Below are 27,316 nucleotides of genomic sequence, written 5' to 3'. Positions count from 1 at the left end.
TTTTATCTTATGTCTATCTGAATGTGAAAATTTATTAAAGACTTTCACATATTTATCACATTGAAACATTTTGCTCTGCGTAGCTGGTAAACATTGGTTAAGTCCATTATAACCTCCTTTGTACACCTTACATTCATCCACACTTTTACAGCCTTTTAACTGAAGATTATCATTTCCACATTTTTCATATCCTCTCAGTGCCACTTTTTCAAAAGAATCCTTTATGTTCTGCTCTGGCCAAAACTCTTGGGCAAAATGAGAACACATTACTGAAAGAAATAAAAATAACACATTACTTTACAGACTCAGATAAATATACTTTCCAAACCTAACTTATAAAATTACACAAACTACATAAGCAAGATGGCACCACAGGCCATAAGTAAGTGTATGCATTGCCCCAGGTAAGCACAAGGCAAAGAGCCACATAGAAAAACAAAATTCTGTCACATTTACCCAACACAGCTTTTTCTACTCCCCAATATAACGTAATGTTTTTAGAAGTAAATTGCAGCCAGGGGTGGTGACTCACACCCATACTCCCAGCACTTTGGGAGGCTGAGGCGGGCGGATCACGAGGTCAGGAGTTCAAGACCAGCCTGGCCAATATAGTGAAACACAGTCTCTACTAAGAATACAAAAAAAAATTAGCTGGGCATGGTGGTGGGAGCCTGTAGTCCCAGCTAATTGGGAGGCTGAGGCAGGAGAATTGCTTGAACTCGGGAGGCTAACGTTGCAGTGAGCCAAAATCGCACCATTACACTCCAGTCTGAGTGACAAAGCAAGACTCTGTCTCATAAAAAAAAAAGTAAATTGCAAACTTCAATTACTTACATATAGAGGAATACCTGAGAGTGAATAATTTATAAAGAAAAAAGGTTTATTTGGCTCACAGTTTGGCAGATTGTACAAAAAGTGTGTGCCAGCATCTGCTTCTGGCAAGGGTCTCAGGAAGCCTACAATCATAGTGGAATGCACAGATTAACTGAACACATCACATGGTAAGATACAAAGCAAGTGTGATAAAGAAGCCAGGTTTCTTTTTTTTTTTTTTTAAATGAACCAGCTCTTACTTGAATTAACAGAGTTTAAACTTACTGATTATCAAGAGGATAGTGCGAAGCTATTCATGAGGAACTTTCCCTCATGACCTAAGCACCTCCCAGTCCCATATTCACCTTCCATCAGGACCCAAATCAACAATGATGATTACATTGCAATACGAGGTTTGGAGAACATAGACATCCAAGCCACATCACAGACCAAATAGGCTTAAGAGACCTGTACAAACCTTTTAAATCAAAATCAAGAGAATACACAATATTCTTACTTGCACCTGGTGTATTCTGTTAGGACACAAACCAAGTCTTATTAAATTTAAGAATGCTGGTTAGGTGCAGTGGCTCATGCCTACAATCTCAACACTTTGGAAGACCCAGCTGGGCCAGAAATTTGACAGCAGTCTGGGCAACATAGCAAGACACTGTTCCTACAAATAATCAAAAAATTAGCCAGGCATGGTAGTAGCCATGACACGTCTGTAGTGCCAGCTACTTGGGAGACTGAGGTAAAATGATCACTTGAGCCTGGGAGGTTATGGCTGCAGTGAGCCAAAATTATGCCATTGCACTCCAGCCTGAGTGACACAGTAAAATCTTCTCTCAAACAGCAACAATAAATAAATTTAGGAAGATAAAAATTATAAACATTTTCTGACCAAAAGTGAATAAAACAAAAAATTAAAAGCAAAAATAAAATTGGCAAATTGAAAAATATGTCAAAATAAAACACAGTCTTCAACATATTCTTGGCTCAAGGGCCAAAACACTTAATTTTTCAAAAATGTCAATGCAACCAAAAGTGGTGAACAAATTCAACATAATCTCTATAAAAATCCCATTAGCAGTTCACGCCTATAATCCTAGCACTTTGGGAGGCTAAGGTGGGCAGATTACCTGAGATCAGGAGTTTGGGCAGATTACCTGAGGTCAGCCTGGCCAACATGGTGAAACCCCTTCTCTATTAAAAATACAAAAATTAGCTGGGTGTGGTGGCATGTGCCTCTGGTCCCAGCTACATAGGAGGCTGAGGTAGGAGAATCACTTGAACCCAGGAGGCAGAGGTTGCAGTGAGCCGAGATAGTGCTACTGCACTCCAACCTGGGTGACAAAGTGAGACTCCATCTGAAAAAAAAAAAAAAAAGTATATGTACATACACACACACACACACACACTCACACACACATACACACACAAATGGATTATTCAGCCTTAAATAAATCTTGTCACATTTTAAGATAAAACTTTGAGAATATTATGTCACCTGAAGTAAGCCAGTAACAAAATGATGGATACTATATGACTCCACTTATATGAGATATCTTAATTAGTTACACTGAAAGTGCAACGGTGTTTGTCAAAGACTGGAGAGAGGATAAAATGGGCAGTTGTTACTTAATAGGTATTGAGTTTTAGTTTCACAAGATGAATACAAATATACTAACCATGCCTGAAATGTACAGGTTTTTTTGAGACAGGTTCTCACTGTCATCCAAGTTTGAGTAAAGTGGAACAATTATGGCTCACTGTAGCCTCAAACTCCCAGGCTAAAGTAATCCTGCACCATTAATCTACCAAAAAGCTGGGACCACAGGTGCATACCACCATGCCTGGCTATTTTTTAAAATTTTTTGTAGACAGAGAATCTCCATACGTTTCCCAGGCTAGTCCCATACTTTTGGGCTCAAGCAATTCTCCTGTCTTGGCCTCCCAAAATCCTGGGATCAAAGGTGTGAGCCACCACCATGCCTGGCCCTGAAATGTACACTTCAATAGATTTTAGATGGTAAAATTTATTTTATGTGGTTTTACAATTAATTTTTTTAAAAGAAAAACTGGAAAAAATACAGAATTATAAATCTCTACATAAATTATCTTCAAATCACGAAAGTGTTTCTCTCGCACAAAAGAAATATATATTTATTATTAAACACATGGTGAAAATAAGACTATCTCACCAGGCATGGTAGCTCACGCCTTGTAATCCCAGTACTCTGGGAGGCAGGTGGATCACCTGAGGTCGGGAGTTGGAGACCAGCCTACCACATGGAGAAACCTCGTCTCTACTAAAAATACAAAAATTAGCTGGGCGTGGTGGTGCATGCCTGTAATCCCAGCTGCTCGGGAGGCTGAAGCAGGAGAATCACTTGAACCCGGGAGGCAGAGGTTGTGGTGGATGGAGATCACACCATTGCACTCCAGCCTAGGCAACAGGAGCAAAACTCCATCTCAAAAAAAAAAAAAAAAAAAAGACAATTTTGAGCCAGGCTCAGTGGCTCACATCTGTATCAGAACTTTGGGAGGCCGAGGCAGATGGATGGATCACGAGGTCAGGAGTTCAAGACCAGCCTGGCCAACATGGTGAAACCTCGTCTCTACTAAAAGTACAAAAATTAGCCGGGCATGGTGGTGTGTGCCTATAGTCCCAGCTACTTAGGAGACTGAGACAGGAGAATCGCTTGAACCTGGGAGGTAGAGGTTGCAGTAAGCAGAGATTGTACCACTGAACTTCAGGCTGGGCGACACAGTGAGACTCTGTCTCAAAAAAAAAAAAAAAAAAAAAAGAAATTTTATGTTTTCAATATATGCTATTGTTACACAAAACGAAACTGCTGGAATCCAACTTTAGAAGCAAAAAAATAGCCTTACATTGCTCTCTCTCTCTCTCTATATATATATACACACACACACAAATATATATAATGCTAAATATATATAAATGTTAAATATATAAAAATACATATATTGCAGAATATAGTTAGAGAGTGTCTGATATATAAAACAAATATCTGCAAATAAATTACATTATTTAGATATAGGCTGGACAAAATGGGTGCAAATCATAGAATTCTTTTTTCCTACATCAAGCCTAAATTTATAAGTAACAGTTTTAGTAAATATGGAGTGCCTACAAATTATCTAATTTACTTCAGGCATTACATGTAAATTCTAGCATATTGTTCTAAATTTCTAAACGTAAAATTACAGACAAAATTGAAATAGAAAATGGAGAATAAAAATGTATAGCAGGAGTGAAATCAGTAAGATGGGTGAATAAAAGGTACCCTATTTTGTTATCTCCTGCACAGCAAGACAATTTGTCAGCCATCCCTGACAAAAATGCCTTTAGGAGATGGCCAGGCAACATGGCTCACACCTGTAACGAAAGATACACGGTATATTAAGTTTAGAGAATTACTTCAGGTTAGGATTTCAAAATCAGCCTGAATTATGTACGTAGCAAGACTCCATCTCAAAATAAGTGCCTTTGAGAGCTTTGAGATCCAAAGAGAGAGGGAGTTGTGGAATTCTGATAAAGCCCAAGATTCAAAAGTCTTCTTTTCAGAAGGCAGGCCCTCATTCAGGTGCAAACTACAGGATCCCTGTTCCTTCTTTTTTTTTTTTTTTTGAGACGGAGTCTCGCTCTGTCGCCCAGGCAGGAGTGCAGTGGTGCAATCTCGGCTCACTGCAAGCTCTGCCTCCCGGGTTCATGCCATTTTCCTGCCTCAGCCTCCCGAGTAGCTGGGACTACAGGCGCCCGCCACCACACCCAGCTAATTTTTTGTATTTTTAGTGGAGATGGGGTTTCACCGTGTTAGCCAGGATGGTCTCGATCTCCTGACCTCATGATCCACCCATCTCGGCTTCCCAAAGTGCTAGGATTACAGGCGTGAGCCACCGCGCCCGGCCCAGGATCCCTGTTCTTAACTACAGACTAAGAAATGGCCCACTCAACTTGGTCCCACTAGAATTCTGAATTTCCTATGTAATCATCCCAAACTCCTCCCAGCCAAAGTCTGGGAGAGATTCTGCTTTTCCAGAGGCCGGGAGGAAGATACCCACTTATAGCCATGTCAGCTGGCCTACAGACCTTAGCCTTTACTGTGGTCCCTGAAGCAGTTCAATGACTCTGTTCCAGCTCACTAAGCCATAGTTTATGGTCAGTTCTGCCTATATAGAAACCCACACAGTGACCTGGAAAGATCCTTTCTGGTACTCGCTGAAAGCCACAGTCATCCACATTCTGATATAAGGCCCACCATATGCAGACCCTACTGCAAAAACCTGCCCTAGTGTCTGCCCTACAGAGCAAAATCCTCTGTCAAAATTCAGTCTGTCCAAAATGGGAATTTAAACTACCTAAGTTTTTTAGGACAAGCCAACTAAGGGTAGACCCTACTGCAGACCCAGCAGCCTTGTGACAAAGCCCTCTCCACTACAAACCAGAGGGCATCCCATTACCCTGAGGGTCCAACAAAAGAAGATCTTTTTTTTTTTTTTTTTTTTTTTTTTGAGACAGTCTCTCGCTCTGTTGTCTAGGCTGGAGTGCAGTGGCCGGATCTCAGCTCACTGCAAGCTCCGCCTCCCGGGTTTACGCCATTCTCCTGCCTCAGCCTCCCAAGTAGCTGGGACTACAGGCGCCCGCCACCTCACCCGGCTAGTTTTTTTTTTGTATTTTTTAGCAGAGATGGGGTTTCACCGTATTAGCCAGGATAGTCTCGATCTCCTGACCTCGTGATCCGCCCGTCTCGGCCTCCCAAAGTGCTGGGATTACAGGCTTGAGCCACCGTGCCTGGCCTCAAAAGAAGATCTTTACCTTCTGAAACCAGTTTATAAAAACTTGAGCTGTTTTCTCCTTCTATACACAGATGCCAATGCAAAACTATATTGTGCCCATTGTCAATGCTGCTAGTTTAACATAACACTGAAAGTACTGGCAGAAGAATTAGTCAAAAAATGAAAAAGAACAATTGAAATTGAAGACACATAAGTAAAAAGTTGCTAGCTGTAGCTCATACGATTATATATATATAAACATAAACAGTACATTAAAACTTGTAAATACACTCAGTAAATTAGAAAAATATAAAACTAACATACAAGTTAGGGTTCCATAAATCTAAACTGTCTGATAAAATAGAGAAAAAAAAAAATCTTATTTACAATAGCATTAAAATAAATTTCTGAGAACAAATTTAATCAAGGAGGTACAAAATCTTTACAGTGAGAGATATATCAGTGAAATATATTAGAAAAGACATAAATAAATTTGAAAATATTTTATGTCTATGAATTGAAAGAATAAATACTGTTAAAGTGCCATGTTATCCAAAATTATCTATAGATTCAATAGACTCCCTATCAAAATTACAGTGGCATTTGTTTTTCACAGTAATAAAAAATGTAATTCTAAAATGTAAATGAAACTATGATATACTTTAAATAGCCAAAGCAAGCTTGAGAAAAAAAAACAAAGCAGAAGGATATCATACTTTATAATTTTATTTTCTTTTTTCTTTTTGAGATGGAGTACCACTCTATAGCCAGGCTGGAGTGCAGTGGCACAATCCTGGCTCACTGTAACTTCTACCTCCCCGATTCAAGTGATTCTCCTGCCTCAGCCTCCTGAGTAGCTGGGATTACAGGCGTGTGCCACCACACCCAGCTAATTTTCTGTATTTTTAGTAGAGATGGGGTTTCACCACATTAGCTAGGTTTCCAAACTGCTGAATCAAAAGATTTATCTCTGTGAGATGAATGCACACATCACTAAGCAGTTTCTCAGAAAGCTTCTTTCTAGTTTTTATCTGACCTCCTGATCTGTCCGCCTGGGCCTCCCAAAGTGCTGGGATTACAGATGTGAGTCACCGTGCCCGGCCCTTGAGCCACTGCACCCAGCCCTTTATAATTTCAAGACTACATTTGAAGACTATAGAAATACAAACAAATAAAATATGTAGAAAAACGAAAAAAAAAAAAAAATTGGCGGGGCATAGTCGCTCACACCTGTAATCCCAGCACTTTGGGAAGGCAAGGCAAGCAAATCACCTGAGGGCAGGAGTTTGAGACCAGCCTGGCCAACACAGTGAAACCCCATTTCTACTAGAAACAAAAAATTAGCCAGGCATGGTAGCCATGTGCTTGTAATCCCAGCTATTTGGGAGGCTGAGACAGGAGAACTGCTTAAACCCAAGAGGCAAAAGTTACAGTGAGTCGAGACTGTAGCACTGTACCCCAGCCTGGGCCACAGAGTAAGACAGCAAGACTCTGTCTCAAAAAAAAAAGAAGAAGAAGAAGAAAAGAAAACAATAGAAAACACTTCTCACATGTTTCAGACATGATGGAAAAAAACCTTAAAAAATCATTTGAGTTTCTCAAAATTATGCAGATATTTCTGTGTCTCCAAAACAAATGAGTAAGGATTCAGATTGCGCAGTCTCTTATATGCCATGAAGAGGACATTGGTTCTCACTGAAAACTTGAAGGAAAATTACTAAAAACGTAAATAGAAACGTTAGAGAATTTAAAAGCATAAGACAGAAAATGCTCAAATGTGAGAGCAAAAAATACTCAGGCTTTCCAGAAACTTTTCCTTTAAAACACAGCTTCCCAAATCACATTTTAAGGACTGGTTTTCTCTTTGACTTTTGGACCGCTCATCTTTGTCACCTGTTGTATTCACTTTCACTCTTACTTACCAGGGGGTTCATCTACCATCTCATGTCTCTGCATAGTTAAAGGCTCTTTTTCTTGCTCCAGACAGGTGATCAGGTCTGGCTTAGAGACAGCAATACCTGTTTTATTAAAAAATAAATAACATGAATCTTGCTCATATTCTCCAATTACCAACCTAGTAATGTGCTCAGTAAAGAGAATGTAATAGAATAGCAAACTAATCCCAAAATACTGACTTATAACAGAAATTTTTAAATACTTAGAAAATATTCTAGGCCGGGCGCGGTGGCTCACGCCTGTAATCCCAGCACTTTGGGAGGCCGAGGCGGGCGGATCACAAGGTCAGGAGATCGAGACCATGGTGAAACCCCGTCTCTACTAAAAATAGAAAAAATTAGCCGGGCGCAGTGGTGGGCGCCTGTAGTCCCAGCTACTCGGGAGGCTGAGGCAGGAGAATGGCGTGAACCCGGGAGGCGGAGCTTGCAGTGAGCCGAGATTGCGCCACTGCACTCCAGCCTGGGAGACGAAGCCAGACTCCGTCTCAAAAAAAAAAAGAAAATATTCTAAATTTGCAGGTTCTTAATTTCATTACCCAGTACTTATGAATCAAAACTTTGTGCTGGCAATTAGATTTTAAGGTGTGGGCAACAATGTTTTATGCCACTAAACTTCTGAAATTACCACTAATCTAGAGTGAAGGACACATATCAGCTCAGGAATGTGGTAAGTTCAGATCAAGGATGAAACATACTGAAGAAATTCTTCTCAATACAGACAAATCCTTAAGATTTTCTCAAAAACAGGGATCTGAAACTCATTTATTCAAAGCATACATTACCAAAATATATTCTACAAAAAGAAATGAAACCTTTACAGTATATTAGAAACTGTGTGTTGGGACAGGCATGATGGCTCACACCGGTAATCCTGGCACTTTGGGAGGCCAAGGCGAGTGGTTCACCTGAGGTCAGGAGTTTGATACCAGCCTAACCAACATGGTGAAACCTACCAAAAATACAAAAAATCTACCAAAATACAAAATCTACCAAAATACGAAATCTACCAAAATACGAAAATCTACCAAAATACGAAATCTACCAAAAATACAAAAAAAAATTAGCCAGCCATGGTGGCTCACGCCTGTAGTCCCAGCTACTTGGAAGGCTGAGGCATGAGAATCGCTTGAACCCAGGAGGCAGAGGTTGCAGTGAGCCAAGATCGCACCACTGCACTCTAGAATGGCGATAGAGCCAGACTCCGTCTCAAAAGAAAAACAAAAAGAAACTGTGTGTTGAAGTTATCCTTACCCAGGAAGACCAGGTTTCTGTAGTTCTCTAAAATCACATTTTTATATAAATTCCGCTGTGCAGTGTCCAGGCATTGCCATTCTTCCAGAGAGAATTCTATGGCCACATCCCTAAATGTCAACAGTCCCTGAAAAACACATACACACAAACATATTCACCAGATAGCCAACAGAGATTATAATTTGACTCAAGGTAAAATGAGAGAGTAATGAGAACTGGTTCTGATTTACAGGAGTGACTGAAATTATCCAATAAAATCAATTTTTTTACACAGAAATATTTCTTTATGTGTTCTCTAACCCTGAGAAAACAGTGGCACAAGAGCCACAACAGCAGTGTATTTATAATAATTTTATGGATAATAATATATACAATAGGTCAGGCACAATGGCTCATGCCTGTAAACCCAGCACTTTGGGAGGCCGAGGAGGGCCGATCACCTGAGGTCGGGAGTTCCAAGACCCACTTGACCAACATGCAGAAACCCCATCTCTACTAAAAATACAAAATTAGCCAGGCGTGGTGGCACATGTGTGTAATCCCAGCTACTCAGAAGGCAGAGGCAGGAGAATCACGAGAATTGCTTGAACCTGGGAGGTGGAGGCTGTGGTGAGTGGAAGTTGCAGTGAGTTGAGATCGTGCCATTGCACTCCAGCATGGGCAACAAGAGTGAGACTCCGTCTCAAACAAAAAACCAAAAAAACAACAAAAGAGATATATATATATAATTAAGGACATAAACACAAACATGTACCTTTTTGAGTGCTTCAGAAGCTTCTGTGTAATAAACGCTATCTTGTTTAAATAATAGCTAATTGAGAACACAGATGGAACCTCAACATTAGATGTTCCCCATTTTTACTAAGGACCCCAGGTTTTCCCAATAGGAATTTTGAGTATCTACACCTTCCCATGTTTAACAGCCACAGGCAACATTTTTAATATTGCAGATTATAAAATAATGATGAGAATTCTGCATGGCATATAAGAAGCCATGATGTAGAGAAGGCTCTGGTATATAGAAAAGAAATATTTTTCAGAGTCTTGACTATCATAAGAGTTTTTAGAAGTAGTTAAAACAAACTCATTAGGGAGAAAAAACACAAGTAGAAAAGTCAAAGTAAACGCATGGCATTCCAGGAGGCAGAGCAGACACAGCTCTTGATCTGAGACATGTTTAACTGAAAAAAAGCCATTTTTTCCTTTCTCTGAAAATTCTTTTCAGATATGATTCTCTGGACAAATTACACCTGCATCTTTAGAATATGCCTTTAAAGGTATCAGTACCACATGTTTACCTGCTCCCATCATACCCACAGGCAGAAGGACCAAGACTAACAGAAAAAGTCCACCCATTTCTGTCCTTCATACCAGAAGAGATTCAGGAACCATGAGCTGCTCCATGGAGATAAAAGTAAGTTTCTTTCCTTCTGTCCTCAGGTTCCCTCCCTTGCCATGGACACCAGCAATTTCTGCTACAGCAACGAAAATACGAGCCACACTTTTCTGTCACTACCAAACCAAACAGAACCAGCCCTTTGACCATTCTTTAGAGCAAAGGTGGAACTTAACTCTCATGAATGTATCTTGAACCCCTCATACTTGATTTTGGCCTCATGTTAGAGTCACATGAGGCACTTAATTAAAACAACATGGGTGGGAACAGTGGCTCACACTTGTAATCGCAGCACTTTGGGAGGCTGAGCTGGGCAGATCACTCGAGGCCAGGAGTTTGAGAACAACCTGGCCAACATGGTAAAACCCCATCTCTACTAAAAATACACAAATTAGCCAGGCATAATGGTATGCACCAGTAATCTCAGCTACTTGGAAGGCAGAGGCACGAGAATCGCTTAAACATGGCAGGCGAATGTTGCAGTGACCGGAGGTTGGACCACTGTACTCCAGCCTGAGCAACAGAGTAAGACTCCATCTCAAAAACAAAAAACAAAACATGATACCTCCACCCAGAAGAATAAACAGACCCATGGATAGGGCACAAGTAGATATTTCTGCAAATTGGCCATGGCCAAGTAATCTTAATTAGAAACCTGGGCTGGGCATGGTGGCTCACACCTGTAATCCCAGCACTTTGGGAGGCCAAGGCTGGGGGGTGGGGAATCACGTGAGGTCAGAAGTTCTTGACCAGCCTGGCCAACATGGTGAAACCCCGTCTCTACCAAAAATACAAAAATTAGCCGGGCATGGTGGTGCTTGCTTATAATCCCAGGTACTCAGGAGGCTGAGGCAGGAGAATCGCTTGAACCCAGGAGGTGGAGGTTGCAGTGAGCTGAAATCGCACCACTGCACTCCAGCCTGGGCACAGAGTGAGACTCTGCCTCAAAAAAAAAAAAAAAAAAAAAAAAAAAAATCAAACCTGGGTTGAAAACCACTTAGCTGGGAATTGCCTTTAAAGCTTTAACGAGCTTAAAAAATACTTGGAAACTATGGCCCCACTCTCTGTGATGTAATTCTGCAGACTTAGCATTCATGAATTTTGTTTTTTTGTTTTTTGGGTTGTGTGTGTGTGTGTGTGTGTGTGTGTGTGTGTGTGTGATGGAGTGTCGCTCTGTAGAGCAGGATGGAGTGCAGTGGCACGCTCTTGACTCGCTGCATCCTCTGTCCCCTGGGTTCAAGTGATTCTCCTGCCTCAGCCTTCTGAGTAGCTGGGATTACATAGGTGTCTGCCACCACAAGCAGCTAATTGTTTGTGTATTTTTAGTAGAGGCAGAGTTTCACCAGTCAGGATGGTCTCAAACTCCAGACCTCTACTGATTCGCCCAACTTGGCCTCCCAAAGTGCTGGGATTACAGGCATAAGCCACAGCAGTCAGCCATTAATGGGTATTTTAAACCCATTAATGTTCCCTATCAATGCTGACACTGCTCCTCTGGGGCTCATGATTAGCATTAGAGAAAGCAGGCACAGCATGGAGTCCCTTACACTCAGCACTTTTGTCACAACACAAATATTTCTCAAATAAAGACTACCAATTTTCATATTCTCTGCTGGCTCTTTAAAGTTTACAGAATAAACAGAAAGCAGCAACGTCTAAATAAGTCTGCATTTGGAAACCATGAGGTACACATGTACTAATGAGGCAGGAGAATAGGGTCTGGAGGCAGGGAACCTAAGACCATTGCACACCGAATTCCTAGACCTAAATGGAAAGGAAAACTAACTTTCCATGCCTAAGTAACAAAAAGACCGGAGGATTGCCTTTGCAAATCCCCACCTTTTCTGTGAGGCAGATAGGAAATTGGCTGTCCACAACCAATCAGACTGATTGTGGGCTGAGTCTCTATTTGAATAAAAGTGACACTTTATAACTTCACCTTAGCCTCTGATTGGTTGTTTTTGCAACCAATCGGATATTTGCAGAGGACTGTGACCTTTGTAACTTCGCTTCAGCCTCTGATTGGTTGCTTTCTGCAACTAATCAGAGCAATTGTGGGCCACCACTTCATTTACATGAGGTGAGCACCAAGTGGCCAATGGGAAACCTCTAGGGGATATTTGAACCCAAGAAAATTCTGTGTCTGGGACCTTAAGCCATTGTTCGGGCCCACTTTCACACTGCTGAGTAAAATTTCATTTTAGTAAACCCGTTTTGTTCCTTTGTTGCTTCGATCTTTTCTTGCTTTGCTGTTTCATCCAATTCTTTGTTCAAAAGGCCAAGAACCTGGATAACTTGCAGTCAAGACCTTCTACTGGTAACTTATTTTGGTGAGCCAGGCAGGAGAGGAGGTAGGCCCAAAGTATGGGACTTAATTTTTTCCTTTCTCCTTTCTCTCTCTCTCTCTCTCTCTCTCTCTCTGGCCAGGGCCACTTTCTGATGAAACTGAAAGGTTTCCATGTGGAAGCGCCTGACTGTCACCTCTGTCTGGGTGAGGGACCTGAGACCTTTTTTTTTTTTTTTTCCTTTTTCTGAGTCTTATTGTTTTTGTCTGTTTTCTGAGATCTTTTCCTTTTCTCCTTTTTCAGTCTTTCAGCAGCCATTTTCTAGTAGCTGTTGGTAATTGAGTGGAACTAGCCAGAGCCACTCTCTGATGTTCTCAGAAGGCCAAGGGGCAAACAGGCTGGCTGTCCTGCCCAGAAGGGGGAAAGATTTTCTATCCTTTCTGGTTGTAGTCCCTGATCCCTACATGTGACACAGTTGGCAGTGGCAGTTTGCCCAGGGTGAACTCACACATTTGAGGTGACTGAAACCTTCTTTTCTTATGCTAAATTCTTCCCTTCCCCCACTCAACTAGCTATGGACAGAAAACCACCTAGCTATGCAAAAAGGTTATATAAGTCAGAGGGTCCAAGCATGTTGCAGGTGGTCTGTGAGGTGCGTGATGTAGGGGGGATTTTATGAAAGAAAATGTATTATTGCCTAAGTTGAGAGAGATAAAGGGTTGCTTTAAATGGGCTAGATAAGCCTTTAAAAAAGCTCATAGTAGGCCGGGTGCAGTGGCTCATGCCTGTAATCTCAGCACTTTGGGACGCCAAGGCAGGCAGATCATGAGGTCAGGGGTTCGAGACCTGCCTGACCAACTAAAAATACAAAAAAAATTAGCTTTGCATTGTGGCACGCACCTATAACACCAGCTACTCAGGAGGCTGAGGCAGGAGAATCAGTTGAATTCAGGAGGCAGAGGTTGCAGTGAGCCAGGATCACGCCACTGCACTCCAGCCTGGGCAACAGAGTGAGACTCTGTCTCAAAAAAAATTAAAAAAAAAAACAAACTCATAGTAGGTCATCAGTGGTGGAGGGAACCATTCTATAGTGATGCTGGCACCTTTCTAAGGTCAGAGCCATCTGACAGACTAAGTCTGAGGCCTAAAGAGGCGATGCTCCCAGAGACCTCAGTCTGGGCCAAGAATTTTTCCAGGGAGATGCCCTAGGAAAAATCTGGGTCACTAATAAGCCCTCTAGTTTGCAAGGTCCTCTTCTTTTTTCTTTTTTCTAGACCGTTATGAGCAACTCTCAATCTATTTCACCTGATTCCACTGTGGGCAACTCTATTTCCAATTCTAATTCCCTGCTTGGCTATATCCTCCACCATTAGAATCAATTTGACCCTGACAATCTCAAGAGAAAATGTATTGGCCGGGCACGGTGGCTCAAGCCTGTAATCCCAGCACTTTGGGAGGCTGAGACGGGCGGATCACGAGGTCAGGAGATCGAGACTATCCTGGCTAATACGGTGAAACCCCGTCTCTACTAAAAAATACCAAAAAACTAGCCGGGCAAGGTGGCGGGCGCCTGTAGTCCCAGCTACTCGGGAGGCTGAGGCAGGAGAATGGCGTAAACCCGGGAGGCGGAGCTTGCAGTGAGCTGAGATCCGGCCACTGCACTCCAGCCTGGGCAACAGAGCGAGACTCCGTCTCAAAAAAAAAAAAAAAAAAAAAGAGAAAATGTATAATATTTTTCTGCCATACTGTCTGGCCTGATTATGAGCTGCTCAGCTCAGAATAGTGGGCAGTCAATGGTAGCATTAATTATGACACTATCCTGCAATCAGGCCTATTTTGCAAGAGGCAGGGCAAATGGTCAGAAATCTATGTACAGTCCTTCATGACCCTATATCAAAACCTAACAATCTGTGAAACTCCCAGAACCTACCCCGTAAAGGAAAGTTCTAAGGCAGAAGTTGATATTATAGATAACCTTCTTTCACAGGGCCACCTGGTTCCCAGGGTGAGCAGCGACCACCTTACATAGTCCCTTGCCAAATGCTTCTGAGGCTAAAACTCAGGAGCAAACACCGGTGATCCTACACGTTCCCCTCATACTCAAGGGGGAACACTGTATTGAACCCTCTCTCCAGCCCTGCTACCTCTTAGGGTAGCAGGAGCTGAGGGGCCAGTCCTAGTGAAGGTCCCCTTCTCTGTAACTGATACACAACAATGTAAGGAGAAGCTAGAAAGCTATTCTGAGAATCTTGGGAAATTTGCTGATGGGTTTCAAACTTTGATCTCTCATGAAGAGATGTTCAATTTATTCTAGCAACCTATTGCATCCCTTCAGAAAAAGAACACATACATCTTTGAGGCCACCCACAAGGAAGCAGATGGATTATTCACCTGAAACCCTCAGGGCAATCACTCAGGACCAGAAACAGTTCCCACTACTGATCCTCATTGAAACTATAACACCACTGTGGGAAACAACCAGGTTAAATTTCTTGAGGCTCTCCTTGGAGGAATGAGAAAGGGAGTAACTAAGGCAGAAAATTATGATAGAGTACAGAAGGTTACACAAAGCAAGAAGAAAAATCTAGCTATGTTTTATGGCAGGTTGGAGGAAGCCTTTAAAAAAATACACTAATCTAGTCCCTTCCTCTCCTGAAGGGGAAATATTATAATGGCAAAGCATTTTATTAGCCAATCTACCCCTGACATTAGACATAAGCTCCACAAGCTACAGATGGGGCCACAGACTAATCAAAACCAGATTCTTGATACTGTGTTTGTGGTGTATAACACTTGTGATCTGAAGGAAGGAAAAAGGAAAAAGAGTGAAGAAAAACGGCAGGCCAAAATTATGGCAGCCATCATTGGCGATGTCCTGAATGCCCAAAGAGCATCTAAGGAAAATCTGAAGGGCCATAAAGATAAAGCCAGCAGAGACTCTTGCTTCAAATGCAAGAAAAGTGGGCATTGGGCAAAGGGATGTACTAAGCCCCTGCCAGGCCCCTGCTGTCAATGCAAAGGTACCAGTCATTACCCCTGGAGAACTGACTGCCCCTGTGCCACCATGGGGTTGTGTCAGACAAAACTCTAGCAGTGCAGGAGGAGGAATTAGATGAAGACTGAAGGGTCCTGGGGTCTTCCTCACCGCCCCTGTCTAGGAACACTGTAGCAACCATATCATGCCCAATTCAGCCATGTTTCCAGTTGCTAGTCAGACTAAAAGTTCCTGGATGATAGGGACCATGACTGCTTTATCTATTTTTCTAATGGTCATATGAAATGGAAGCAATTAGTTTATCTGTTTGAGTCTCCAGACCTCTTCTTTGTTTTTCACCTAAGTACCAGGAAACTGGAGAAACTCTCATCTGAGTACCAACCAAAGATCTCTCTTGTATCGGGGGGAGGAACAAACACAGGATGACTTATTTCTCTTACATTGAGACAGAAGCAGAATTAACCACTCATGTCAGCCTTACACAATTCTGTTCTGGACATTTTCAAATTTCTCAAAGATGCCTAGGTGATTGTGAGAGGGTTCTCAGTGCCCCTGAGCTGGTGGCCCAATGATAAGCTAGGGAGGAGAGACTCAGGCTAAATGAAGAATGGAACTGTTCTGGTGGAGCTCCAGAACTTGAATTGCATGTCCTGATTAGTTTGCTCTTGGGTTAAAAAAAAAAAAAAGGACTAGAATACTCTACTCCGGTATCACATTTTATGGGTAGGTATAGTTTGGTCATGGCACTGGATACCTTGTAGTCTCAATCTCTTACTCTGAAGATGCTTGTTTACACTTACAGATTCTGCAATCAGATTCTATTTACACCTGGAGCCCCTCACATAACTGCAGAAAGTCACTGGACGAGATCTGAGAAGTTCAAAACACTGCACTCTCAAAAAGGGGTTTTAACATTTCTATGCTGACATCTCACAATAGAGAAAATGTCTCCTGTATGTTTCCTGTACATTCTCAATCCAAAGCCTAACCTTGACTTGTGAATCCCAGACAGAAGTTAGACCTTATGTGCAGATTCTACGTCAGATAAACCTGGCTCTGCATTCTTGTGTGTCACAGAAAGTGGAGTACAATCAAAGAAGAGGTCCACTCATAGAGGCTGCTCTAGCTCATTCTAAATGATATTTCTACCTAAAAGGAAAAAGCTGAGGCAACATAAATAGAAAACTGGTCCCCCCCCAGTTTTGGGAGGGCCAAGCTTGAGATTTATAACATGAAAGGAAAGATTCAAGTTGCCTGGAATCTACACTTTGTTTACCACCATTTACAAGGGTATTTGTAAAGGTAAAAAGAGGACAGAGGATGGTCCCTCTTTGGGCTGGTACAAACTTGTTTGTCAAATCCTTATTTACAGGAATAACACTAATTATTGATTGGATGTACATCGCTAAGGTTTAGAGTGTCCAGTGGGGCATTATTAATTTAATTCACAACTACTGGTGGCAATAGCAAACAGTTTCAAGGGATGAATACATATAGTTGAAAGTGGGAAGAAAGACATAATTGTGCTCTCATTTTAATGTCTCTTCAAGTTTGACAACTAAAAGGATCTGCATTTCTCAGATACAAGTTTTTTAATTTCCAAAATTTCAAGACCTAGATTCAGAATGTGGAGCTGCAGATTTAGGTTCTGGGTGGACAGAGTATCAGCAGGTGTTACCTGCACATTTGTGAGCATTTCAGTAACAGGAGGAAGTGGAAAGTGGAGATTCTCATGTCTGTGTGTATACTCAATGCACACCTGTTACTCTAATTGGATTTGTGGGCCCCATGCTCTCTAAATCAGTTTCAGGTCTGAAGATACAAGAGTAATTGAAAGAGGTAAAATGGCTGATTGCTGCCCTGTGAAGTTTGTAGAAATCTGGCCTAGCCCCTCTAGAAGTCACTGTAGAGGACTATAGATACAAAATAGGAGAGACAATTCTGCCTGCATATCTGGATGACAGCATGCACTTTGCAGCAAATTTGGGAGTTAACTGGAAGCCTGAGAGGGTGAGCCCACTCTAGAGTAGATCCTGGTTAGCACCTTGTATGTTTCTATCATATCTGGTAATTCTAGACAGTGTTTGGGAAATACCATTAAAAGAAAAATTTTCTAGTGGGGGGCAAGGGGAGGGAGAGCATGAGGACATATATCTAATGCATGCGGGGCTTAAAATACAAAATCAGCCCAGGGTGGTGGTGCATGCCTGTAATCCCAGCTACTCGTGAGTCTGAGGCAGAAGAATCCCTTGAACCCCGGAGGTAGAGGTTGCGGTGAGCCAAGATCGTGCCATTGCACTCCAGCCTGGGCAACAAGAGCAAAACTGTCTTGGGCGGGGGCGGGGGGAGTCAGAGATGACGCAAATAAATGGAAAATCATTTTGTGCTCATTGATAGAAAAGGTTGGTATTAATATGGTCTTACTGCCAAAAGAAATTAACAGATGTTATTTCCATGAAACTATCAAAAATATTCTTAACAGAACTAAAAAAGTAAACAAATAAATAAATAAATAAATACATATGAAACCAAAAAAGAACTCCAATAGCCAAGACACTTTTCTAAGTAAGATAAATAAACCACTAGCTAGATCAATGAAAAAAAAAGAGAAGATCAAAAAAAAAAAAAAAAAAACACACAATGAGTAATGACAAATGGGCATTACCACTGACCCAACAAAAATACAAACGAGGATGGAAGTCTACAATTAGCACCTCTATGTACAGTAACTAAAAAATCTAGACAAAATGAATAAATTCCTGGACAAATACCTCCTCCCTAGACGGAACAAAAAAGAAATTGAACCCCTGAATAAACCAATAAAAAGCTCCAAAATCAAATTAATAATAAGTAGCCTACCAACCAAAAAAAGCCCAGGACCAGAGGGACTTATAGCTGAATTCTACCAGATGTACAAATAAGAGCTGGTATTATTTTTACTAAAACTATTCCAAAGAATTGAGAAACGACTTCTCCCCCAAGTTATTATATAAGAACTGCATCATTCTGATACCAAAACCTGGCAGAGACAAAACAAACAAAAAACTTCAGGCCAATATTTTTTAAATATTAACAAAAAATCGTCAACAAAATACTGAAAAACCAAATCCAGCAGCACATCAAAAAGTTAATCCACTATAATCAAGTAGGATTTATCCCTGGGACACAAGGTTGGTTCAACATCTACAAATTAATAAATGTCATTCATCATATAAACAGAACTAAAGACAAAAACCACAAAATTAACTCAATAGATGCAGAAAAAACTTTCCGTAAAATTTAACATCCTTCATGTTATAACCCTCAACAAACTAGGCATTGAAGGCACATACTTCAAAAGAGTTATCTATGACAAATTCACAGCCAATATACTGAATAGACACAAGTTGCAAACATTTTTTTCTTGAAAACTGGCACAAGACAAGGGTGCCTTCTCTCACCACTCCTATTCAACATGGAATTTTGAAGTCCTGGCTGAGCAAGCAGGCAAGACGAACAATAAAAGCACCCAAAAAGAAAGAGAGGAACTCAAACTATCCCCATTTGCAGATGACATGACTTTACATCTAAAAAAAACCTATAGTCTCAGCAGAAAAGTTTTGTAAGCTGACAACTTCAGCAAAGTTTCAGAATACAAAATAAACATATAAAAATTAGTAGCAACTCTGTACATCAACAACATCCAAACCAAAGGCCAAATTAATAATACAATCTCAGCTGGGAATGGTGGCTCACGCCTGTAATCCCAGCACTTTGGGAGGCGGAGAGGGGCGGATCACCTGAGATCGGGAGTACAAGACAAGCCTGGCCAACATGGGGAAACCTCGTCTCTACTAAAAATACAAAAATTAGCCAGGTGTGGTGGTACATGCCTGTAATCCCAGCTACTCAGGAGGCTGAGGCAGGAGAATTGCTTGAACCCAGGAGGCAGAGGTTGCAGTGAGCCAGAATCACACTACTGCACTCCAGCCTGGGCAACAGAGTGAGACTCCGTCTCAAAAACAAAAAAAAAAATCCCATTTACAGTTGCCACAAAAAAGAATAAAATATCTAGAAATACAGCTAACAAGGGAGATGAAAGATCTCTAGGACAAGAATTACAAAACACTTCTTAAAGAAGTCAGAGATGGCCGGACGCAGTGGTTCACGCCTGTTAATCCCAGCATTTCAGGAGGCCGAGGCGGTCGGATCACCTGAGGTCGGGAGTTCAAGACTAGCCTGACCAACATGGAGAAAGCCCATCTCTGCCTAAAAATACAAAATCAGCCCAGGGTGGTGGTGCATGCCTGTAATCCCAGCTACTCGTGAGTCTGAGGCAGAAGAATCCCTTGAACCCCGGAGGTAGAGGTTGCGGTGAGCCAAGATCGTGCCATTGCACTCCAGCCTGGGCAACAAGAGCAAAACTGTCTTGGGCGGGGGCGGGGGGAGTCAGAGATGACGCAAATAAATGGAAAATCATTTTGTGCTCATTGATAGAAAAGGTTGGTATTAATATGGTCTTACTGCCAAAAGAAATTAACAGATGTTATTTCCATGAAACTATCAAAAATATTCTTAACAGAACTAAAAAAGTAAACAAATAAATAAATAAATAAATACATATGAAACCAAAAAAGAACTCCAATAGCCAAGACACTTTTCTAAGCAAAAAGAACAAAGCTGGAGGCATTACATTACCCAACTTCAAACCATACTACAAAGCTACAGTAACCAAAGCAGCATGGTACTGGAACAAAAACAGACTCAAACAAATGCAACAGAATAGAGAGCCAAAAAATAATGCCATGCACTTACAACCATCTGATCTTCAACAAAGCTGACAAAGAGAAACACGGGAATAATTTCCTATTTAATTTTAAATCTTATTTAAAATTTTATATTTAAATTTAAATATTTAAATAATCCTACTAAAAATAATGCCACACACTTACAACCATATGATCTTCAACAAAACTGACAAAGAGAAATATGGTAATAATTTTCTATTTAATAAATGGTGCAGTAATAACTAGTTAGCACTATATACAAGGCTAGCCCTGGACCCCTTCCTTACAACATATACAAAAATTAACAAGATGAATTAAAGATTTAAACATAAAACTTAGAATTATAAAAAACTCTGGAAGATAACCTAGCAAATATCATTCCAGACATAGGAACCAGAAAATTTTATAATGAAGATACCAAAAGCAATTGCAACAAATTGACAAACGGGATCTAACTGAACTAAAGAGTTTCTTCATAGAAAACTGCTAACAGAGTAAAGACAACCTACAGAATAAGAGAAAATATTTGCAAACTATGCTTTTGACAAAGGTCTAATATCCAGAATCCATAATGAACTTAAATAAGTTTACAAGAAAAAAACAAACAACCTCATTAAAAAGTAGGTGGCCAGGCACGGCCACCTACTTGCTCACACGTGTAATCCCAGCACTTTGGGATGCCGAGGCTCAGAAAAAAAGAAAGTTATGTAGTAAACAATTCGTCATATGAGAACACTTCTAGGAGGTACCAAATTTCATCTCATAACACTTAGCATTAAATTCAGAAATCAAGATCACAGGATACAGAACTGATATTCACTGTCACAAATTTATGGTGCAAAAAGAGGAACTATGTTTTCATGAATCTATGTAACTCAGCAATTATCTACTACATTTTCTTGTGGAAATGTATTTAATTTTTACAGCCAAAAAGGAAGAGAGATTGTCTCACTCTGCCACCCAGGCTGCAGTGCAGTGGTGTGATCTCAGCTCACTGCAACCTCCACCTCCCGGGTTCAAGCGATTCTCCTGCCTCAGCCTCCCAAGTAGCTGGGACTACAGGCGTGCGCCACCATGCCTGGCTAATTTTTGTATTTTTAGTAGAGATGAGGTTTCACCATATTGCCAGGCTGGTCCCGAACTCACGACCTCATGATCCGCATACCTCAGCCTTTCAAAATGCTGGGATAACAGGTGTGAGCCACTGCACCTGGCCCTTATTCTTTTCCTGAGTAGGATTCTAACAGCTAAACCTTGGAATTCTGTTTGAAATCACCCAGCCATAAACACAACCGACAAATTTTCTAAACTCACTATGGGAAAGAAAAAGGTAAATAAAAACTTTTAACAAATAGAATATAAAATTAGATTTTTTTTTTTCCTGAAACCCAACTCTTACATGCTCTTTGCACATATTTTCGTACCTTTGAAATGCTACTAATAAAATGCAATTTACATTTAAAAAAACTAAAGTCACCAGCTGCACGTGGTGGCTCACGCCTGTAATCCCAGCACTTTGGGAGGCAGAGGCAGGCGGATCATGACGTCAGGAGATCGAGACCATCCTGGCTAACACACTGAAACCCCGTCTCTACTAAAAATACAAAAAAAATTAGCCGGGCATGCTGGCGGGCACCTGTAGTCCCAGCTACTGGGAAGTCTGAGGCAGGAGAATGGCGTGAAGCCGGGAGGCAGAGCTTGCAGTGAGCCGAGATCATGCCACTGCACTCCAGCCTGGGAGACAAAGCGAGACTCCGTTTCAAAAAAAAAAAAAAGTAAAAATAAGTGCACAAATCTTTTCAAGGTGACAAACCTTGGGAGTGGCAATGCTGATTAGAAAACAGATGTGTCAGCCCCGCACGGTGGCTCATGCCTGTGATCCCAGCATCTTGGGAGGCCAAGAGGGGTAGATCACCTGAGGTGGGGAGTTTGAGGCAAGCCTGGCCAACATGGGAAAACTCTGTTTATACTAAAAACACAAAATTAGTTGGGCATGGTGGTGCATGCCTGTAATCCCAGCTACCTGGGAGGCAGAGGTTGCAGTGAGCCGAGATGGTGCCACTGAACTCCAGCCTAGGCAGCAAGAGCAAAACCCCATCTCAAAAAAGAAAAAAGAAAACAGATATGTCTAATTCATGTGTCAAGTCAGGTCACCAATCAGTTGAGAGATTCTCCCACCCCATCCTGATCACTTAAGTGCTCAGTGACCACCCTCTCACTGCACTATGCCTCAGTGACCACCCCAAGTGCATTTTACTTTGCAAGTTTTTGCATCGTTTCACTGAGGTCACTTTTTTTTGTCTTTTGAAATGTTATTTTTTCTTTCACAAATCTTAGACAATCCAGGGGACAGAAATTATCTCTGTGTTTTTCCCTCAATACCAGTATCTGATTGGCTGCCATCAGCAATGTGTCTCCAAGAAATGGAAGCTGGGTTGAGTAAAGGCAATCTTAATGTCTCAAGGGTTATTTTTTCTTTTTTTGAGATGGAGTTTCGCTCTTGGTGCCCATGCTTGAGTCCAATGGCGCGATCTCAGCTCACTGCAACCTGCACCTCCCAGGTACAAGCGATTCTCCTGGCTCAGCCTCCCAAGTAGCTCGGATTACAGGCATGCACCGCCAGCCCCAGTTAATTTTTTTGTATTTAGTAGAGACAGGGTTTCACCATGTTAGTCATGCTGGTCGCGAACTCCTGACCTCAGGTGATCCACTGCCTCAGACTCCCCAAGTGCTGGAATTACAGGCATGCATCACCGTGCAGGCAAGTGTTAGTTTTTCAAAGGAAGAGCGCAGGTGAGAGTCCTATCAGTCCAAGGGCATCCATCTGTTCCACTGAGAGGCTACACTCCATACCTCAGGTTGTTTTATGAAAGAAAACAACCCAGCAGATTATATTCACTAGACACTCAGGCAGACATAGCCATGGTAGGTACATTGGTTTATTCACAGAAACTACTGAAGCCCAGGACTAGAAAAAACTGAAGGGTGGCTGAGGCCACATCACCCATAAAGTTTCCAAAGGGAAATCTTGACCCAAAAATATTCTGATACTCTCTCTGTGCCTAGAGAAGATTTTCAAAAATGAGGCGAAAAGATTTTTTTACAATGCAGTGTCAGGGGATTGGTCTTCTTTTTCTTCTCATAAAAAATATTTTCGAACAGAAAACGATTTTTTTAGTGCCAATGTCAAAAAATGGTTAGTTAGAATACAGTATCTAAAGTGTAAAATAAAAGACAAATAGTTGATAATGTGAATTAGAAAGGGGAAGGTGGCATTTGAGAATGTGAGAAGAAACTGGAAATTTAGTATTTTAGTACAAGTCATAGTTAGTCTGGAGGAATGGGATGTGAGGGGTAGGCTTGAGACCCAGCTTGAGAGAACTGCGGAAAAACGCAGGGGAAAATCAGTCCCCTGTGGAGAGTTAAAATAACTAAGTAGCAGGTAATGAGACTGAGGTTACTCTAGTCCCTGGGTTCCTACTTTTTAAAAACTCTAACTCAAATGCTTTTTTTTTGGTAAATTATTGGACTGACGGAAACAAAATTTAGGCTTAATCAATCATAAACTGCCAATTAACCTCTGATTACATAACCAGGAAATGTCCACCTTAATCGTACAAATCAAGCAACTATGAACTGTACCTAACCCATTATTTAATTTGGTTTTCTTCATCATGTACCTTTAAAAGTCTTTCCTTCAAGTTGCTCTCACAAGTCACAAGCTACAAACCACAGCTGAGTGCTCCACAATTTTTGATTCAATCTTTGATTAAATTCTACAATATTTTTGTGGTGACCCCCATTATTTATTTATTTATTTTATTTATTTACTTATTTTTTGAGACGGAATTTCGCTCTTGTTGCCCAGGCTGGAGTGCCATAGCGCCATCTCGGCTCACCGCAACCGCCACCTCCCGGGTTCAAGCGATTCTACTGCCTCAGCCTTCCGAGTATCTGGGATTACAGGCATGTGCCGCCACGCCCGGCTAATTTTGGATTTTTAGTAGAAACGGGGTTTCACCATGTTGGTCAAGCTGGTCTTGAATTCCTGACCTCAGGTGACCCACCTGCCTCGGTTTCTCAAAGTGCTGGGATTACTGACGTGAGCCACTGCGCCCGGCCCTCCCATAAAATTTTAATAGGAGAAAATAGGAACTGGGAACCCCACGGACGAAAACTGTTCCCATTAATGAACCCGCACCCTGAGTCAGGATTCTCCCGTGACGCCAGTCCCGTGATCCCTGCACAATCTGAGAGAGATGCGGCACTGCGGGTACAGAGCTGCCAGAGAGGGCTACAGGCCAGGGCACAGTCACTACGCAGAGAAGAGACTGACGCCCCGGGGCCTGGCTGTCAGCGCGCCGCCATCTTATAGCTGCAGGCGACTGAGACCGAGCTGAGGAAGAATTCGGGGTGCAGACTGTGGAGCTGTCTGCCGGGAGGCCTGAGTCCCGCTATAGCCACTTCCCACCGGTTCCAACCAGCCCCTTTCCCCTCTAGGGGTGTCGCACCCCGAACGCTCACCATTTCTAGGCTTCCAGGGGGTCCTGGAGTCTTAGTTATGGATCTCCCAGTTTCTGCAGGTCACAGGCCCACTGAGGCTGGACCTCTAGGAGCAGAGGACACAGAGCAGCGAAGCCGAAACCTGGAGCTCCCGCTGCAGCCAGAGACAAAGGCGCCGCCAAATCCCGGAAGCCATCTTGTCTGCTCCAGCTGCGTGCCTGATTGGACGGTTCCCAGCCCAGCGTGCCTGATTGGACAACGTTTAAGGTCCTGACCCTTCAGGCCCTGAGTGACAGAAGATGTGATCAGACACTGGGGCTGAATGCAGAGTGACAACCTACGCTGCAGCCTTTTCAGCCAGGGCTTCCTCTTTTAGCTGAGCCAGGCCCATCCCAGAGGGTATTTGTATTTAACCTTGCGTATAAGGTCATATACACTTGTAAATGATATATGGCTACTCACAAATAAAAATAATATAAAAATTATTATTTTAGAATTTCAGATTTTATGACCTTCCTGGCTTCTGGTCCTTTGAGTAGGCAGCTTGAGAATTTTTAAAAGAAGCAATCCTCAAATAAAATGTGAGCCACAGGTGAATTTTAAATTTTCTAGTAGTCAAATTTTAAAAAGAAAAAAACAAATGGAATTGATTGTAACAATCTAATTAACCCAATATATCCAAAGTATTATTTTAATATGGGAGCAATATGAAATTATTAATGAAACACACATACACACACACACACACACACCACACCACACACACATATATATGGAACTAAATCTTTGAAAATAACTGTATTTTACCTTTCTAACACATTGCAATTCAGACCAGCCACATTCCAGGCACCCAGTAGCCACACGTGGCCAATAGCTGCCACATTAAAGTGCAGCTCTGATGTCAGGGGAGTGAAGAGCCTGAACATCCCTTTTTTGCCAGAGGTGAATGGACAGCCTCTCTCTACCAACATCTCTCTTCAATTCCAAGGAAGAAACAGTTAGTGACCATAGAAAGAACAGAGGACAGATAGAATAAAATAACCACAGGTCGACCTGTGGTTACCTCTGGTTATTTTATTAACCACTGCTGCCCCCCTGTTGCTCACCTTAATTCCAAACATCAGACAGTGAACAAAGAATGATGAAGCCACAAAACAAGAAAACTATCTTCAGATCTGTCCACAGGCTTAACCTCCAATGTTTAGATATGGAGAAAATAGATTAAAGGCAAACTTATTTTGCTATTTGGACTTGGCCCTAATGGTCAGTCTGTGGTTATTGTTATGCACGTCCATGTGAAGAGACTACCAAACAGGCTTTGTGTGAGCAATAAAGCTTTTTAATCACCTGGGCGCAGGCGGGCTGAGTCCGAAAAGAGAGTCAGCAAAGGGAGATAAGGGTGGGGCCGTTTTCTAGGATTTGGGTAGGTAAAGGAAAATTACAGTCAAAGGGGGGTTGTTCTTTGGCGGGCAGGAGTGGGAGTTACAAGGTGCTCAGCAGGGGAGTTTTTTGAGCCAAGATGAGCCAGGAAAAGGAATTTCACAAGGTAATGTCATTGCTTAAGGCAAGGACTGGCCATTTTCACTTCTTTTGTGGTGGAATGTCATCAGTTAAGGTGGGGCAGGGCATTTTCACTTCAGGCCATCTGGGTGTATACGTGCAAGTCACAGGGGATGCGGACATGCAAGTCACAGGCCTATACGTGCAAGTCACAGGGGATGCGGACGTGCAAGTCACAGGCGTATACGTGCAAGTCACAGGCGTATACGTGCAAGTCACAGGGGATACGATGGCTTGGCTTGAGCTCAGAGGCCTGACAGTTATCTGTTTTCTCCTGTGGTATGGGGGACTGTGTGAATATAAGCATCAATCACACGCAGACATGTCTATATGTATTTTTGCATTATTCAATATTCTCTTACAAGACATTGGACTTTAAATCAGGAATAAAGGTAATGTGAGTCTTTTTTCTTGCCTTGGCGCTGCCCACGGGGTGCATCATGACATACTGCTAAGTTCTGCATTCAGGTTATGTGACTCTTTTCTTTTACCTAGGCCCAGAATATTTTGCACAATAGGACATATTACTAGGCCCAACATATATAAAATGGGAGGCCCTCGCCTGGGCCCTTTCTACAGAGGGCCTTGTGACATATCTCTGCATCAATCACCTAAGAGATGCGACTCTCCATTTTTCCCTGCACTGTGCCCACAGGAAAAATTGGGACTTATCACTAAGCCTAGGTACCAGCTGATGTGTCTCTCCTGCCTGGGCCTTGAACCACAGAGAGCATTGTTACCTATTGCTGGGCTCAGCATCCAGGTGATTTGACTCTGCTGCCTGTGTCCTGCTGTCAGAAGAAGGTTGTAACATATTCCCGACTGAGTATTCAGGTGATGTGACACTCCTGTCTGGTCCCTGCCCTCAGAAAATACTGTGACATATTCCTGGCCCAAGTATGAGAGTCAACATGTCCTTCAGCAACACTTCAGGGCCTTTAACCTTGGGTACATCATCTCACAATTCAGAAGGGCCCCTCCAAACTCAG

At 42.0% G+C, this 27,316-nt stretch overlaps 3 protein-coding genes across 8 annotated transcripts in view; 1 reads left to right on the top strand and 2 right to left on the bottom strand.

Annotated features, from left to right (window-relative positions):
* The window catches only part of LOC103234301 (uncharacterized), a 64,922-nt gene that overhangs the window by 1,894 nt on the left and 35,712 nt on the right, over nt 1-27,316 (bottom strand).
* Nucleotides 1-27,316, top strand: part of LOC119622652 (uncharacterized) — a 58,143-nt gene that overhangs the window by 12,980 nt on the left and 17,847 nt on the right. For 2 of the 6 annotated variants that reach the window (XR_012093214.1, XM_073016700.1), the window contains exons 2-3: nt 10,142-10,236; nt 24,839-25,252. Coding sequence is in view for 4 of the 6 variants with exons in the window: in XM_073016700.1 (XP_072872801.1) it covers nt 10,142-10,216 (75 nt within the window). In the remaining 2 variants the exon portion in view is untranslated. Of the gene's footprint in view, nt 1-10,141; nt 10,237-12,495; nt 17,836-24,132; nt 24,559-24,838; nt 25,253-27,316 lie in introns of those variants that run through there. The other 4 variants (XR_012093215.1, XM_073016701.1, XM_073016702.1 and 1 more) reach the window with 4 other exon arrangements.
* Nucleotides 220-24,897, bottom strand: LOC103234298 (zinc finger protein 675). Its single transcript, XM_073016705.1, has 3 exons — nt 24,789-24,897; nt 8,823-8,949; nt 220-7,634 (listed from the first exon to the last, which is right to left on the bottom strand). Exons 1-3 carry the CDS (start codon nt 24,789-24,791, stop codon nt 7,531-7,533), a joined length of 234 nt encoding a protein of 77 aa, XP_072872806.1. The 5' UTR covers nt 24,792-24,897; the 3' UTR covers nt 220-7,530.

The sequence above is a fragment of the Chlorocebus sabaeus genome, chromosome 6, assembly GCF_047675955.1.
Source record: "Chlorocebus sabaeus isolate Y175 chromosome 6, mChlSab1.0.hap1, whole genome shotgun sequence".
NCBI classification, from domain to species: domain Eukaryota; kingdom Metazoa; phylum Chordata; class Mammalia; order Primates; family Cercopithecidae; genus Chlorocebus; species Chlorocebus sabaeus.
The sequence above is the reverse complement of the archived record's forward strand: the minus strand, read 5'-3'. Positions and strand labels throughout refer to the sequence as shown.

Bases quoted from the DNA above. Each gene is read 5' to 3' on its own strand.
- LOC103234298 (XM_073016705.1), bottom strand. The intron at 7,635-8,822 runs GTAAGGATAACT...TTAATAAAACAG, and splicing joins CAGAAACCTGGTCTTCCTGG to GTATTGCTGTCTCTAAGCCA.